This window comes from Octopus bimaculoides, chromosome Z (genome assembly GCF_046866305.1).
Source record: "Octopus bimaculoides isolate indiv1 chromosome Z, ASM4686630v1, whole genome shotgun sequence".
Classification (NCBI taxonomy): Eukaryota; Metazoa; Mollusca; class Cephalopoda; order Octopoda; family Octopodidae; genus Octopus; species Octopus bimaculoides.
In genome coordinates, this window is record NC_142944.1 from 51,526,492 (window position 1) to 51,545,070 (window position 18,579).

The 18,579-nt window shown below is 37.0% G+C and overlaps 1 protein-coding gene across 3 annotated transcripts in view; it reads left to right on the top strand.

Moving 5' to 3' along the window:
- LOC106883358 (uncharacterized) overlaps positions 1–18,579 on the top strand; it is a 279,464-nt gene that overhangs the window by 203,836 nt on the left and 57,049 nt on the right. For all 3 annotated transcript variants that reach the window (XM_089365289.1, XM_089365290.1, XM_089365291.1), the window contains one exon: positions 15,530–16,083. In XM_089365289.1, coding sequence (XP_089221415.1) covers positions 15,530–16,083 — 554 coding nt within the window. The remainder of the gene's footprint in view (positions 1–15,529; positions 16,084–18,579) is intronic.

An 18,579-nucleotide genomic window follows, 5' to 3' on the forward strand; every position in this document is an offset into this window, starting at 1 on the left:
AATATATCTTTGTGCGTGGGTATGTAGGTTTTGTATTTACTCTTATATCATCATTTAACGTCCTCCTTCCATACTGTTATGGGTTGGACAGTTTGACTGAAGCTGTCCAGGCAGAAGACTGCACCGTGCTTCACTGTCTGTTTTGGCAGGGGTTTTTATGGCAGGATGCTCTTCCTTACACCGACCAATCCGCAGAGTGGACTGAGTACTTTTTTACGTGGTACCAACACAAGTGAGATCAGTTTTTGCATGGTTTTTACAGCTGGATGCCCTTCCAAATACGAACCACCTTTCAGTTTTGACTGGATGCCTTTTATGTAGCAACAGCATGACAGGGTCAACAAGTAACTTGCAACACAAAGATCCTTTGAAAAGGAAAGGGGTATTGGAGGGGGTAGTCTTGAGCCAGATGATGAAGGGTTAGAATATGACAGAGAGACAGAAACAGGTGTCTTGCTGTAGAGGAGATACATGGTTACCCAGAGAGAGGGAGGGAGGGAGAGTGACTAAAATTGAGGCCAGTAACAGGTGTATTGCAGTAGTGGAGATACATGGTTAACCAATCTGAAGGACAGAGTAAGATGGAGGCTCTTTCTGCTCTGTTAACAAGGTAACCGCAATAGATTATATAAAAAAGAAAACCACCCAAGACACTGTAAATGAGTTGGTGAATCAGAGATAACACAGAGTTTGAGAGGACACTATAGTTTTGCTGAGGACAAGACAACCTCTGTATTACTGGTGCCATAGAAAAATGCATATATTACACTCAGTAAAGTAGTTACTGTTAGACTATGACATCAAAGTGTAAAAGCTAATCCAAAATTGAGACATTGGAGAAAGCTGTCTTCCTCCAACCTGTTGGATCCTATCAAACCAGCCTGACATGCCAGCAGAGAAAGCAGATGTAATGTAAAATGATTATTATTTGCATTGCATGCATGCATATTGACTCCCTCACCACACACACACACACACACTTTCTCTGATGGCAGTTTGACAGGAGCTGACAAGTTGGAGAACAACATTTTGATCCAATGTTGTAATTTTGGCTTTGTTATATATATATCCTTTCCTGAGTGTCTGCTAATACATTACATGTATCATGTCCTTGCGTTGTTGTTTTTTGGTGTTTGTTCTTTTTTTGGATTTACTATATATATATTTATGAAGAGTTGATAGGTTCAAGTCTCAGTAGTATTCTGGGCGCTAGCCTAATGAAAACAGACGAAATGTTTGGTGTATCAAGAAGTACTGTCTCAAAAGTAATGATAGCCTTTGAGAAAGAGGGAAAAACCTCCTCGTCGAAACAAAACTGGAAGAAAACCAAAACTTTTAGATAGGAACCATCAGACTCTTACGCGAATTGTTAGAAAAGATCACAAAAGTACAGATCCCAAAATTACTGCAGAACTTAATGACCACCTCGAAAACCCAGTTTCCACAAATACTGTTTGCCGCGAGCTTCACAAAGTCAGATTTGAAGGGAGAGTTGCAATCAAAAAAACCACTACTTTCAAAAACAAACGTTGCAAAGCATTTAGAGTGGAGAAAAAACCTACAGAATTGGTCCCTAAAGCAGCGGAAGAATGTTATTTTCTCAGATGAGTCATCTTTTACCTTATTCCTGACCACTGGCCAAGTATATGTGTAGAGACAGCCAAAAGAAGCATTTGACACAGACTGCCTTCTTCCAGTTGTTAAACATGGAGGAGGATCTGTGATGATCTGGGGGCTATATCTTGGAAATCCGCCAGCCCAATGGTTTCCCTTCATGGCGGAATAAATAGTCAAGACTATTTAAGCATTTTCATCATCATCATCATCATCGTTTAACGTCCGCTTTCCATGCTAGCATGGGTTGGACGATTTGACTGAGAACTGGTGAAACCGGATGGCAACACCAGGCTCCAGTCTGATTTGGCAGAGTTTCTACAGCTGGATGCCCTTCCTAACGCCAACCACTCTTATCCGATCAAATTCATCCTATAGTTGTGGAACTCACACAGCTGAAGTTGTTACTGAATGGCACAAGGAACATTCTAGTGAAATTGAACATCTTATCTGCCCACCAGTCCCCAGATTTCAATTTTATTGAACATTTATGGTGCATTTTAGCAAAACAAGTAAGGAGTCGATATCCTCCACCATCATCACTACAAGAACTGGAGACTGTTTTAGCTGAAGAATGGACAAAAATTCCTTTGGAAACAATTCAAACTTTGTATGAGTCCATACCTCATAAAATTCAAGCTGTAATTACTGCCATAGATGGTCCTAGCCCATATTAAAATAAATTTGTTTGAAATTTTAAGGTGTTTCCATTATTTTGTCCAACCCCTGTATATATTTATGTGTGCGTATCTTTGTGTACATGTTCATCCATTACCTCCACTTAACAACTGGCGTTGGTTTGTTTATGTCCCCATCACTTAGCAGACTTTACAGTTCAGCAAAAGAGACCGATGGAATATGTACCAGGTTTTAAAAAAAAAAGACCTGAGACTAATTTGTTAGGAAAAACCCTTCAAGGCAGTGCCCCAGCATGATAACAGTCCAGTGATTGAAACAAGCAAAAAATAATATATATATATTATATGCATTTTACATCAAAAGTTAACAGTCTACTCTGCAGGTGGGCTTTTGCAACTGTGAATGGTGTTGTGAATGACTCAACCAATAATGAAATACAGACTAACCTGTCAGTTTTTGATATAATAAACATATGTATCCATTTCTGCACAATATATTGTGCAATATCAGATAATCGCTTTTACATAGTAAAATATATTTAAATATGCTTTCCTATTCTTACATTATGATTTATGAACAAACATAGGGGAGGGAGGCACACTGAGGGTCCCAGCTGATATGATCAACAGAACAGTTTGCTCATGAAATTAACGTGCAAGTGGCTTAGCACTCCACAGACACGTGTATCCTTAATGTAGTTCTCAGGGAGATTCAGCGTGACACAGTGTGACAAGGCTGACCCTTTGAAATACAGGTACTCCTCATTTTTGTCAGCTGAGTGGACTGGAGCAACGTGAAATAAAGTGTCTTGCTCAAGGACACAATGCATTGCTGGGAATTGAGCCTACGACCTTACAATCATGAGCTGAATGTCCTAACCACTAAGCCATGCGCCTTCACAGACATATATGCATGCATGTATGCATTTATATCATCATCATCATCATCATCATTATAACATTCCCCTTTCTATATTTGCATGGATCAGAGTTTATTGGGGAAGATTTTTTATGCCCTTCCTTTTGCCAGCCCTCACCAATTTCTAAGGTAATATTTCCCCCTGTGGCCAGACATATTTTTGCAGAAGACTGGAAATAAATGACACTGCTTATATGATGGTGACAATCATTTATAACTATCACACAGTATCAAAATAAGGAGACGCAAATACACACACACACACACTTGTGTGTGTGTGTGTGTGCACGCAACATGCTTCTTTCAATTTCTGCCTACCAAATCCACTCACAAGACTTTGGTTGGCTGGGGGCTATAGAAGACACCCGAGGTTGCACACAGTGGGACTGAACCCAGGACGATGTGGTTGGGAAATGAGGATATACTGTAGAAAGCCATAAAACTGCAGTATTTGTCTCAAGAAAGCTTCTCATATTGATGAACACTACTAAAAAGCAAAGAAGTTTATCAGTTGCAGACAACAAGCATTCAGCTGTGACAGTGAAATTGCTAAATCTGGGATTTCTGCTTCTTTGAGCATCATCAGTAGCAAGGATCCACTAGCAACCACATGCTTAGTTAAATTTAGCCTCTACTGATATAGTAACCAATGATTAACAAATCACTGGGGTCACAAATAGCTGGCAGTCTGGATTTTAAAAATTCTTTATTAGCGAAAGAAACAGTATTTGTTCAAAATAGCACTCAGTAGTCATTTGACCCCCACCTGGACTTGTCAGCCTGATCATGCACATTCATGATGAAAGACATTCCAAGCATAAACATCTTATCTTTTTGTATTTCAAGGAGAACCGTTATCCAATATATGCTGCCTTATTTTTCTTTTTTTAAGACAGTAGATTGTAATTTGAAGAAGATTTAGCTGCTGTTATTTCACAGGTTACTCAGTCATGTAACTGAGTATGAATGCTTGGAGGTGATTCATGTAGTGGCAAGGGTTGTAGGGTGGTGGAGGAGGAGGAGGAATAGAGAATTGTTGCAGTGTCAACAACCTGTACCTCTTGCAAACCCAGATGGCCTTTTTTTTTTTTCAGTAGTTTCGTTTTTTTGTGTAGGTTGGTGGTCTATGGGTATGTTTGGAATACAACCTTCCTTCTTTCAATAAGTGCTGTTTTGTAAATTCTGCCTAGGCCAACTTTGTCTTTCATCCTTTTGGGGGTCAATAAATTAAGTACCAGTTGCATACTGGGGTCAATCTAATCGACTGGCTCTCTCCCCCAAAATTTCGGGCCTTGTGCCTAGAGTAGAAAAGAAAAGAATAAGTGCTATTTTGTGTTGTTATTTTGGTTTATTATGGAGAGGTTTCAAGTACTGGTAGGACAAGGCATAATAATCTATAATGGCTCTAATGTATTGTCGATTCTGTCTGTTGGCCAATGTGTGGTACCTGTGAGTGTTCCGTATTTGTGCTTTATTTTCTTTTTTTTACCATATTGTGTGTGCCGTGTATGTTGTAATGGTGTTGTATTTAACTTCTGCTACTTTTGTCTTTTACGTTTGATCAAAAGTATTCCATATTCTCTTTTTATTTAAACAGTAAGGTGTGCTTTAAAATAGATTTGGCTGCTATTTTTAACAGATTGAGTACCTTTGTAGAGGTTGCTGGTTCATAGCAATATGTTGGATTTGGTAGGTGCTACTTTAATGTTGTTGTTTTGAGTTAAGAATGATGAGGGGAGGGTAAACTTCGATGCCATCTGTTTGGGAATGTTTTATGTAAGTTTCCTGAGGTGTGCCTATATAATCTTATTTATTAGTTAAAAAGAATGGATGAGAAAATAGATACTTGTGGTATTCCATCTGGGAAATTTCAAATTCTGGGTCTGTTGTTTTTCTGTTTAACAGAGGCTTAGCAAGCCTGACAGGTAGTTCATTTACTGGCCAATGTTTTGTGTTGTTTCTTAAGGAGGTGTTGAGTATTTCATGTACAGGTAAGCTGGGAAGAGAGTGAAAGCTTTGATGATGTAAACAGTAGTTTGTGTGTTGAGTGAGGAATATTTTATTGTTAACAACATCATGTAGGGTTTATTTTGTTTCGTTAGCTCGGTGAACGAGTGTAATGGTTTAAACCCTTTTGATACTAACCTGCCCAAGACTAGCCTTGCTTCTATGATGCAAACTTCCAGTTTGAAGGTGATCTAAATAAAAATTTCCCATTAAGCATCTTTGTTAATTTATGACCCAGTTACCAGCTTAGTAATGACAAATATATTTTGGTAAATTCTTCATTGTTTTCAAAATTAAATGAAATAAAGAGGGTTGGTTTCAAGGGAAACGTGTTAACAGAAGGGTTAAATGCACTTTGTAAGTTGTGGAAAGGAAGGGCTGTGGAGTTTCTCTTTTCTTTTTTTTTTTATATCTTTTACTTGTTTCAGTCATTAGATGACAACCATGCTGAGACACCACCTTCAAGAACTTTAGTTAAATGAATTCACACCTGTACTTTTCTTTTTTAAGCCTGGTACTTATTCTGTCAGCCTCTTTTGCTGAACCACTAAGTTACAAGGACACAAACACACACACACACACACACACACACACACACACACACACTTTCAATTTCAGTCTACTAAATCCATTCACAAGGACTGAACTCAGAATCATGTGACTATGAAGCAAACTTCTTACCACACAACCATGTCTGTGCCTTGTTAATGTTCTGTTACAATCTTTTTTCCATTTGTATATTAGTGAAGAATCTGATGCTATTTCTGTTGGATCTTTGGTGTGTGTTGAAAATGTGAAAATTTTGCTAATTTTCAGACTCAGGGAGTTTAGTAGTGTTAATAGATGTTACTGCTGCTGCAGCTTTGGTTTAGCAGATCCCATGATCAATAATATTCCAGTCTTTACCATTCTATCTTAACCCTTTTCATTCCAACCTACTTGAGACTGCTCTTGGTTCTGATACCAACTTGCTTTTCTAAACATTTAAAACATTCCATCAAAATTTCATGTTAATTTATGTTTCAAACACCAATTTCATAATGATAAAATTATTTTCTTAATTCTTTATTGTTTTAAAAATTAATTGAATCAAAAGCAATATATTTAAATAGAAAATATTGCAATGAAAGGGTTGAGACATTTTGTATCTAGTATTATGTAGGTACTTTCTTTTCTTGGTGGGGTTGATTAAGAGATTTGGCTGTTATTTCTTGCAGGTCAAACAGCCCTGTCCGATCTACCTTGACCCCTAATAATCAACTGAACATATGATTAAAGAAAAGGGTCTTAGCTGTCATCATGCCAACTTTTCCTATATCTAGGACTACATTTGTTCAATGTACCTCTCCTTACCCCAGCCCCAACTGCTTTAAAAAAAAAAAAGTAGAAGATAACAGGCTTGAAAGGTTTTAGTCAAATAATTCAACCTCCAGTAGTTATGTTTTTTTCATTTTGCTTTGTTCTTTTGTTAAGTCTGGTACTTTATTCTATCAATCTCTTTTGTTGAACTGCTAAGTTACAGGGATGTAAACAAACCAATACCAGTTGTCAAGTAATGGAGGTGAGGGTGACAAACACAGACACACACATGCACTCACAGACATACATGCGCACACACACACACACACACACACACACACACACATTAGGCTTCCACAGTTTCTATCTACCAAATTCAGTCATAAGGTATTGATCAGCCTAGGGCTATAATAGAAAACACATGCACAATGTGCCATGCTGTGGGATTGAACCCAAAACCATATGGCTGCAAAAGTAAGCTTCTTCATCATGCAGCCATGCCTTAAAACTAATATGATGAATGACCCCCAGGAAGTCTTTTCTTATTTTTATTTATTCTAATTTTCAAAAAAAAAGCGGAAGTGAAAGAATGAGCTGTCAACAGATAAAGTGTAAAAATGGATGAAAGATATTTAAAGAACTTGAAAGGACCCCTGCTAGTTTTTATAGTAGAGGAAGTTCTGTGATTCATATGCCAAGAGTGTTTTTATAGTGAAGCAGCATAGTATGTAGTAAGATGAGTAGAGACAGCCAGTGGGGCCTGGTAGCTAAAGTCAAAAATATTCTTAATAGTAAGTACAACATTGAACTAGTTAATTCTGGTTAAGAAATGAAATACCTATTTCTTTTTCTGTTATTTTCATTTATTTATTTTTGCATTGCTCTTGAGGTGGGTCTTGTGTTCATCACCTTCACAGACTCTCTGAGACTGGTGCACTGGCATGGTTAATGTTCTTGTTGAATAGTTCCAGGTTTGCACCAAAGGCTGCAGGAAGAAACATATATACAGGGAAGGAATTTCAGGTGTGAGAGGGGGGGGACATTCTGAAGAGGGAAAGCTGGGTGTAGGGGTTAATGTTGGGTTTTGGATGGATGGGATCTTTATGACAGTAGGGATGAGTGAAAGGGAGACCTCTGAGTTAGGTTAAGAAATTAAGAACTATTTAAAACTGAAACTGTCTTGGTGATCATTTAATTTCAAAGCCATTTTAATTAAGAGAATTGTAATCTTTTATTACTTTTACTACTTTCTGTCGTTAAATCTGTCATATCACTTGGTTTGGTCAAGTACCTATTTTGTTATGATCTCTATTTGTCAGACTATAAAGTGACTGAACATAAAGGGAGCACAACCTACACAGCAGCACCAAGTCCCATATATATGGCACCACCCACATAAAAGTGCCAGTGCCATGTGAAAATCACTTGTGTCAACACCATGTGCAACCAAGAGTATAGTACCCAGTGCACTCTGTAAAGTGGTTGGCATTAAGAAGGGCATCAAGCTGCAGAAACCATGCCAAAACAAAATGGCAACTGGAATGTGGTTCAGCCCTCTAGTTTGCCAGCTCCTGTCAAATTGTCCAATCCATGCCAACATGGAAAAACAAATGTTTAATGATGATGATTATTTATATGTATGTATGTATGTATGTATATATATATATATATATATATATATATATATATATATATATATAATTATGTGTATTTCTTCTATCTTAATGAATAAAAATTCTTCTGATAGAATAAATGGGTTAATAGAAACCAATGTAGCAAAGAACACAAAATAACTGTGGTTAGCTCCTGTTTTTAAGGCAGGAACTCCTTGAAATTTTGGGTATTTAAGTATATTTAAGAATTTAAGGATTGGAGAAAACGCATGTTATAATTGCATACTTTATTGCATACTATATATATATATATATATATATATATATATATAAACTCCGAGAAAGTTTGGGGTTGTGAATATATATATATATACACACACACACACACACATATACATGTATATATATATATATACACTATATATATAATACATAAATATACACACAAACACACACACACACACACACATACATACATACATACATACATACACATGTGTGTGTGTATGTATGTATAGGGGTGACTGTGTAGTAAGAAGTTTGCTTCCCAGCCACAATGGTCCTGCATTCAGTGACTGTGTGGCAGCTTGAGCAAGTGTCTTCTACTATAGCCTTGTGCTTACCAAAGCCTTGTTAGTGGATTTGGTAGACGGAAACTGAATGAAAACCATCGTGTGTGTGTGTCTGAATTTATCCTTATCACTACTTGGCAACTAGTTTTGGTGTGTTTACAAGCCCATAACTTAATGGTTTGGCAAAATAGCTTCAATAGAGTAAGTACTAGGCTTAAAGAAAAATGAATACTCAGGCTGATATGTTCAGCTAAAAGTTCTTCAAAGTGGTGCCACAGCATGGCCACAGATGACTGAAACAAGTAAAAGATATATATATATATCATCATCAGTTAGTGTCCGTTTTCCATTGGTTAGATAGTTTAACTGGAACTGGTAAACTGGAGAAATGTACAATAGAGTGGAGCAAAAAAAGATACTTTTTACACAGAATTTTTAAATATGTTTTCAAGAATATATTTTTTATTATGAAATCCTTTAAAAACATCTGTATTAAAATCTGAAGTTCTTAAATTTACATCTTCAGACTCTGTAGCCCACTTGAAATTTTGAACAATGAGTGAAAAAATCAATTTATAGCACGTTTACTGTTCCTCGTTTTATTTTTTACATTCATGGTTACGAATCGATTTTCTTTTGCAAAATCCTTTAAAAATAAGAGTGTGAAAATCTCAAGCTCTAAAATTTATATCTTCAGGCTCTGCAATGCACTTGAAATTTCGAAATTATGTGAAATAAATGGACTTTTTGACTTTATTTTGTTTATTATTTTTAACAGTAGGTCACCAAAAACATGTGATACATGAGGTCTAGATTACACACATATCAAAATAAAATAAACAAATTGTCAAGGTTGTTGTCTCTACTACAACTGCAGTTTTTAAAGGAGTTGCGAAAAGAAATGTCAAATAAATATTTTGTTGCATTGTTTTTAAACACATTTTTTCTATTTTTCACAGATTTTAGCAATGTTTGGTATTTTAGATACAAGTTTAAGATTTTCGGTTTAACTGACTCACTTGTAACACAAGGGATGGGTGCCTTTTGCCAAAGAAGAATTATCTTTTCTGCTACAATCTTGACAATTTGTTTAATTGAAGGATCTTTCTTAACTACATTCTCTTCTTTTTCTCGTTCAAATAAAGCACATTTTAGTTCGTCGTTGTAAGCTGGCAAAACTCGCTCACTAAATCACATAGACCAACAAATATTGGACATTCAGTATTGTGAGTCAATGTATTAGCTTATTATATTAAATTTAATACAAACGTTAATTTTAATACAATAGCCTAAAGTCAAGGTACAAAGCAGAAAACTTTGCACATGTACAACATATGTCCACACGCAGTGACCATTACAGCGGCACTGGAGAGAAGTTCACGCTCTCGTTCTCTTTATAGCCAAAGTGGAACCTCAAGACATTAGTATTAAATCTTGGTATGCAACCTCTTAAGGATATTATATTTATTGTTTTGCATTCTGCGATGTAGAAATATGTATTCATTATGACTTATAATCCACGAAATCCCAAATTTGACCAAAAAATAGCGATTTTTTAAATTTTTCACCTGGAAAAATATTTTGACTGCAAAGTTATTTATACATCTTTTTTTTTAACCCTAATTCACAAAAAAATATCAATTCTTGGTTATCAATTTCAAAAGTTGCATTTTTCACTCCACCTTACTGTACAAGGCTCCAGTCTGATTTGACTAGGTTTTTTATGGCTGGATGCCCTTCCTAATGCCAACCACTCCAAGAGTATAGTGGGTGCCTTTTAAGTGTCACCAGACCTGGCCACAACTACGTTTTCACTTGGTTTGATGTGTCTTCTCAAGCACAGCAAATATATATATATATATATATATCATCATCATCGTTTAACGTCCGCTTTCCATGCTAGCATGGGTTGGACGATTTGACTGAGGACTGGTGAAATCGGATGGCAACACCAGGCTCCAGTCTGAGTTGGCAGAGTTTCTACAGCTGGATGCCCTTCCTAACGCCAACCACTCAGAGAGTGTAGTGGGTGCTTTTACGTGTCACCGGCACGAAAACGGCCACGCTCGAAATGGTGTCTTTTATGTGCCACCCGCACAAGCCAGTCCAGGGGCACTGGCAACGATCTCACTCGAAAATCCTACAGGAGCCAGTCAGGCGGTACTGGCAACGGCCACGCTCAAAATGGTGCATCTCATGTGCCACCCGCACAAGAACCAGTCCAGGGGCACTGGCAACGATCTTACTTGGCTTGCCGGGTCTTCTCACGCACAGCACATTTCCAAAGGTCTCGGTCCGTAGTCATCGCCTCGGTGAGGCCCAATGTACAAAGGTCTTGCCTCATATATATATATATATATATAGATAGATAGATAGATAGATAGATAGATGCATAGATAGATACATAGATAGATACATAGATAGACACACACACACACACAAACAAAATGTCAATTAAAGGAATGCAGGAGGATCAGTTAATTATGATTTTATTTAACATACTCTCCTCTCAGATTCACACACTTATTGCAACAGTCCTTCAGTTTTCCTAAGCTCTGTAAAAGAAATCGCAAGATTGGGCCTCTATCCAGGCTTTTTGCCATACCTTTAAAGCCAGGAACTTTTCAGCCTACACACACAGATTCTGCTTATACACTTGAAACAGAAGAAAAGAACTTTTTGGAATATCATGGTGATCACTTGTGTTCCATTCTTGCACACACACACACACACACACACACACACACACACACACACACACACACACACAAACAAAAAATTTATTTTTGGAACAGGGGATCTCAAGGCACATAAACTTATAAATAATGGTTTTAAATTTTGGCACAAGGCCAGCAATTTTGAAGGAGTGGGTAAGTCAATTACATTGACCACAGGACCCAACTAGTATTTATTTTATCAACCCCAAAAGGATGGAAAGCAAAGTCAACCCCAGCACCATTTGAAATCCCACAAAGCATTTTACCCCATGTACTAATAATTCAGCCAGCTCACAATTTTACATGCTGTTATAAACAATATTGGCGGAGGCGCAATGGCCCAGTGGTTAGGGCAGCGGACTCGCGGTTTCAATTCCCAGACCAGGTGTTGTGTGTTTATTGAGCGAAAACACCTAAAGCTCCGTGAGGCTCTGGCAGGGGATGGTCGCGACCCCTGTTGTATTCTTTCGCCCCAACTTTCTCTAACTCTTTCTTCCTGTTTCTTGAGTAACGCTGCGATAGACTGGCGTCCCTTCCAGCTGGGTGGAACATAGAAACTGGGAAACCGGGCCCATGAGCCTGGCTAGGCTTTAAAAGAGTGCATAAATAAATAAAATATAAACAATATTGAGTTGTAAAACTCTTTTGAATAGAAAAAAAGAATCAAAGATTCCTGTCAACTTGGTAATGTAACTGCTGCTCTGCATGTTTGGAGGGAGTGATGCTATTGGAAAGTACTAAAAATGTTTCACTTTCCATACAACAGCAGATGGAGGAAGTGTGCTGCAATGCAAACAGTAAATATATATAAAAATGTGGTTTTATCTAGGGATTCCAAACTTTTGACTATTTCAGAATGAAATTCGGTGAATTTTATATCAAATGAAGTCATCAAGTCTCTAGGAGAGATGTTTTACATTTATCATAATTGTCATCATCATCATCAGCAGCAGCAGCAGCACCTTCTTATATAATTTTGTCTATTATCATTGTCACAATCTACCACTACTTAATTCCTTCAAGAATCAATAATAGAGACATTAATTAACACACACACACACACACACGCACACGCGCACACACACACACACACACACACACATCTAGAAATGTTTGTTTTTATGTCAAGATATGATAAAAACAATTTAACATTAAACTGAAAGATTAACCAATACTTTTTGTTGAACGCATATTTATTATTCTTCAACAAGAACAGTGTTGACAGTGACTTCAAATTTTCAGCCTACTTAGTTGTTGACAGTCCAGTGAAAGCCAAGCAGGCCAAAACTTCAAAGTGCCTGTCAACTCCATTCTTGTTAAAATATAGTGTGCGTACGTGCATGTGTGGATGAGTCTTCACAGTTGATAGTGAGTTTTCAGTTTCTTACCCAAGTATGTGTAAGCGATCAAGCATTCTTCAGACACGTTTACCCTTTATTGCATCATGTTTGAAAGGAAGGCCTATCATATTTCAAGGTGGAAAAGAAACAAATGCTTCTTTGTTCTTCATTTATTCAAGACAATATTCCACCTCATTATTAATAATATAATCCCATCTTTTTGGTGAACTTTTAATACTTTCAGTATAAAATTATTCATGTTTTGAAGCAAAAAAGTTCTCAATATCATTTTAAACCTCCTTAAAATTAATAAACTATTTTTTCTCTCTAAAAAATGTTGTAATGATCTGTAAAGATGGTTGTCAGATAGAATAAAGTCAGGAAAGTAAGGGTGAGGCAAAACTTGAATGACTGGTATTTCTTCTTATCTTATTTGCCTACCAGATTTTTTTTTTTTTTTTTTGGAATAAATGGGAGTGGTAACTGTAATGCATACCATTCCCATTTACTGCTTGAAAAAAAAAGTATCTACATAAGCTTATTGTAACAATTCTTATAAATTTGTGGTCTAATGAAGTTCATTTGTAGACACTTTTCTTTCAACTTCATTTCAAACATTTTTACTTAACTTAGGCACAGGTGTGGCTGTGTTGTAAGAAGCTTGCTTCCCAACCACATGGTTCTGGGTTCAGTCTGACTGCATAGCACCTTGGGCAAGTGTCCTCTACTGTAGCCTTGGGTCAACCAAAGCCTTGTGAATGGATTTGGTTGTTGGAAACTAAAAGAAGCTCATTGTATATATATATATATATATATATATATATATATATATATAAAGAGAGAGAGAGATTCACATATCTACGTGTGTGTGTGTCTTTGTGTCTGTGTCTGTCCCACCACCACCATCTGACAACTGGTGTTGGTGTGTTTACATCACCATGATCTAGCAGTTCAGCAAAAGGGACCAATAGATTATGTATCAGGCTTTAAAAAAAAAAAAGTCCTGGGGTCGATTCATTTGCCTAAAAATTCTTCAAAGTGTTACCCCAGCATAGTCACAGTCAATTGACTGACACAAGTAAAAGGTAAAAAAAAAAACCCATCTTGACTTGAGATGTATTAGCAGTGTTTGTGAAGGTTACTATGTTGTATAGCTGTTTAGTCCCAGGACAACATTGATTGAGCAGACTTACCAACAAAGGAATTCCAGTCACAACCAGCCTATCTTTCTCGAAGACAATATAACATTTACATTATCCAGTGTACCATTTCTCACGATATTAAGATGTGATTCATGGAAGATTTGACTGCTGTTTTAGCAGGTTGAGTAATCATGTGGATGCACCCTCGTTGTCAATTTCTAATTAATTATATGTTATATCAAAGCTTCCAGTTCACATTTTTAAGTGATTGACATTTGGAAGGGCATCCAATGGCAAGCCAAGTAAGATCGTTGCCAGTGCCCCTGGACTGGTTCTTGTGCGGGTGGCACATGAGATGCACCATTTTGAGCGTGGCCGTTGCCAGTACCGCCTGACTGGCTCCTGTAGGATTTTCGAGCGAGATCGTTGCCAGTGCCCCTGGACTGGCTTGTGCGGGTGGCACATAAAAGACACCATTTCGAGCGTGGCCGTTTTCGTGCGGGTGACACGTAAAAGCACCCACTACACTCTCTGAGTGGTTGGCGTTAGGAAGGGCATCCAGCTGTAGAAACTCTGCCAAATCAGACTGGAGCCTGGTGTTGCCATCCGGTTTCACCAGTCCTCAGTCAAATCGTCCAACCCATGCTAGCATGGAAAGCGGACGTTAAACGATGATGATGATATACTCTGTATAATAGTTGACATTAAGAAGGGTATCCAGCTGTAGAAATCATGCCAAAACAGATAACTAGAGCCTGGTGCAGTCTTCTGACTTGCCACTTCCTGTCAAACCATGAAACCCATGCCAATAGAAAACAGGCATTAAATGATTATATATATATATATATATATATATATATATATATATATGTTGTTGTACTTGGGGAACACACGATTTCACATAAAAAATCTTGCAAAACAAATATGTATATATATATATATATATATATATATATATATATATATAAAGTTGTAAAAGTCATGGCTGCAACACCTTGAGTCATGATTCTGCTGAATCATGGGATGAATCGTAGCTTAACTACAACAACAACAACAACAATAGAATGAATCAGTGGAACATTTATAACTTCATAAATCAAATGGTGCTTGACTTTCACAGAAGACTTTTGACTTTTTTTTTAATTTATATATTTATGAAGAAAAGGAAGGGATGAATCAAACCTTGAGTTGTTTTCCCATGCCATTGTGGATTTAAATATGTTTCATGAATCTATTTTCTACCAGTGAACAAGTTTATGAATGAATATATTGGCTAAATAAGACAGTGAACTGACAGAATCATTACCGTGCCAGACAAAATGCTTGGCAACATTTATTCTGACTTTAAATTCTGAGTTCAAATATTGCTGGGATTGATTTTTTTTTCCTTTCATCCTTTTGGGATTGATAAAATAAGTACCAGTTGAGCACTGGAGTCAATCTAATCGATTTGCTCCTTCTTCTAAAGTGGCTGGCCTTGTGCCAGAATTTGAAACCAGTATGTGGATAAATGTTTAGGAGTATTTTTTTCTCTTATTTTTTTTCAATATTTTAAAGGTTTCAAATTTATAACTTTTTTTCAGTAAATTTATTTTTTTTCTTGGTCTTTTTGGTAAATACAAAAACAAATAATATTAATTGTTGTTTTTATCTGATTTTCTTTTGCAGAATCAGCTGAACGAACAGATCCTTTTGTTTCCAAAGAGGAAGAAAATTCCGACAGTCAAGTTTCTGTGAAGCAGCGAGTTAAAAAATTTGAAGTAACGAAACCAGAAGCTAAAGCAAAACAGAAAGAAGAAAGGATAAAACCTTGCCCACCGCCGGTTCCTGCCAAACCTAGGTCTTTGTTACTTAGATCATCATCAGAAATTTCTGCTGAAAGAAAGAACAGTTTGCCAGGACAACTGTTACCTTCAGAAGACAGTGATAGTCTGGTTCTACGAGAAAAGCATCATGTCCTTGGTGATTTTAGTAAACCGAGCAGTGACTCAGGTGTTTCACTTGAATCAAATATTAGTCCATTAATTCACCGGAAATTAAGTCGGAATCAGAACCAGTTTTCTCCGAAACCAAAATCTATAGCAACCTGTGATCATAGTATGGGGCAGGCAAGTGGTGATACCCAACCAACAAAATGTTGGGATGGTGGTACAGAAAACCAACAGTCATCTTATCTTAATACAACTTCAGAATCTCGTTATTTTCCTTCAAAGCAATCCATGGTAATTACACGTTTTTTTTTTCATATTATTTATTTACACACACACACACACACATTTTTATATCACAGAATGCATCAATTTTTCCTTTTCTTACTCATATGTCTGAAGGTTGAGGACAAACAGTGTCCTTGGTCTTTGCAATTTCAGGTGAGATGGATGCCCCTCAGGTTCCTCTTGAAGCCTATAAGTTAACACTTGTGGAAAAGGCATGAGCTGGGAAAGAATCACAGAAGACTGACATTCTAGGAAGGAAAGTCTGAGCATAATGATTAGTGCAGAACTTAGGATGGGAAGAGAGGGAAAACAAGGGTGATGGATGGGAATTGCCCAATTGCAGATTGCTATGGTAATGGTAAAAAAAAGGAGAGAACAGAGGCTGTCCACCTGTTGGCCAGAGGTGCCTATGAATGATTTTCTGTCAAATAGCTCTTTTCTGGATGTCTGTGTGTGCAGCTGCAGCAACACTGTTCCAGGTATGAGAGTAATACTTTATTATGGGTCTCATTTGAGCTTTATAGAATACCAGTAATTGTTGAGGACTGAAATATCTTCTGGCCTTGAAAAAAAAGAGCCTGTTGTTGTGATGATGTTGAGCAGTGGTTCTCAACTGGGATCCATATAAGATTTTGGTTTGGGGGTCCACCTAACAAAAGAATAAATTGGAAATCCACAACAGTATTTTAAGGGCCCCTGAAAATAATTCAACAAGTTAAACTAGTTTTTAAACATCAAATTGTTATTGGGGTCCATCAGAAGGGATCCATAGGTAAAAATGTTTGAGAACTCCTGCAGCTTTTGAAAGGAATCGTATACAGGTACGCTACACATTTCCTGGCAACTGATGAACCTTTACCTCTTTCAATCTGAACATAATTATGTGAGGGCATGACCCTTATAAATAACTTTCCATTGCAAAGCTTTTACAAACACACATTCATTTGTTCACATGAAGGTGGAAATGGCCAGTTTAAATATAGCATTTAAACTGGCCATATCCAGCCCAGATATTCTACCTGTTTTATGTTCAAGCAAGCTAGATCCAGCCTCTAACACCCACACTAAAATTCTTTCAAAAAAAAAACAATCACATCATCAAAATCATGAAGCTATGAGACAATGCATGGCAAATTTTTAAAGAATGTGAAGGAGTGGCTGTGTGGTAAGTAGCTTGCTTACCAACCACATGGTTCTGGGTTCAGTCCCACTGCATGGCCGACCAAAACCTTGTGAGTGGATTTGGTAGAGAGAAACTGAAAGAAGCCCATCGTATATATATATATATATATATATATATATATATATATATATATATATGTATGTATATATTTGTGTTGTCTGTGTTTGTCCCCACTAACATCGCTTGACAACCAATACTTGTGCATTTATGTCCCTGTAACTTAGCAGTTCAGCAAAACAGACTGATAGAATAAGTACTAAGCTTACAAAGAATAAGTCCTTGCTCAATTAAAGGCGGTGCTCCAGCAGGGCTGCAGTCAAATGACTGAAACTAGTAAAAGAGTATATAAATCTCATATTTGATCTGAATGCTAAAGACTTAACACGAAACAAAACACCACTTGCTAATTCCCTTAGGACTTTCCTCTCTCTCTTCCCCCCCTCTTTCTCTTCCCCCTTCTTTCTCTTCCCCCTTCTTGCTCTTCCCCCTTCTTGCTCTTTCACTCAAGAGCAAGTTAATATAACTTAACCTTTCACTGAAGAGAATACAATTCTCCAGTGTGAACTGAAAGAGGTAAAGGTAACTTGTATGCCCTTCACATTTACTTTTCAAGAGAGGGTCTGATGGACAGGGTGTGGGGTGCTTGTAGTTAGAAAGTTAGCATGTGGCATTAGGTTTTGTCTTCATACTAATGTATTTGAAAGTTTGGTAGAACGTTTCCATCTCAATAACATGTTTCTAATGAAGTAACAAAGTTATGTCACAGAGATTAAGTAGGAAATATTTATTAAAAACATGGCAGCGGTCTTTATGAATTATTATTATGTGACCTCTTTCCATTGATAAGATAGAAATCGATAACCTGGCGTGAGTCAGGAACCAAGGATGCCAAAAATTTGTGGTGCATCTTGTGTGTGTGTACACATACACACACATAAGTTCATACATGTATACATACATACATACATACATACATACATACATACATACATATATATATATATATATATATATATATATATATATATATATATATATATATATATATATATACATATATATATACACGAGGTCTAATCAATAAGTATCCAGACTGTTGCCATAGTAACTGAGCTAAAGCATGCAGAGTGAAGCCACTTGGCACAGATTTACCTTGAGCTCTGCTATGTATGTGCACTAAGTTTTTATGTTCTAGCTCACTTCCACTGTTTACAGTAGTGCTCGGAAGGAAGGTGTGTAGCATGTGATCGTCACATTGACTATGACAGAGAAAGCTGTCATGGCGATACTTGCTCAGAGGCCTATGCAAAGTTCCAGAA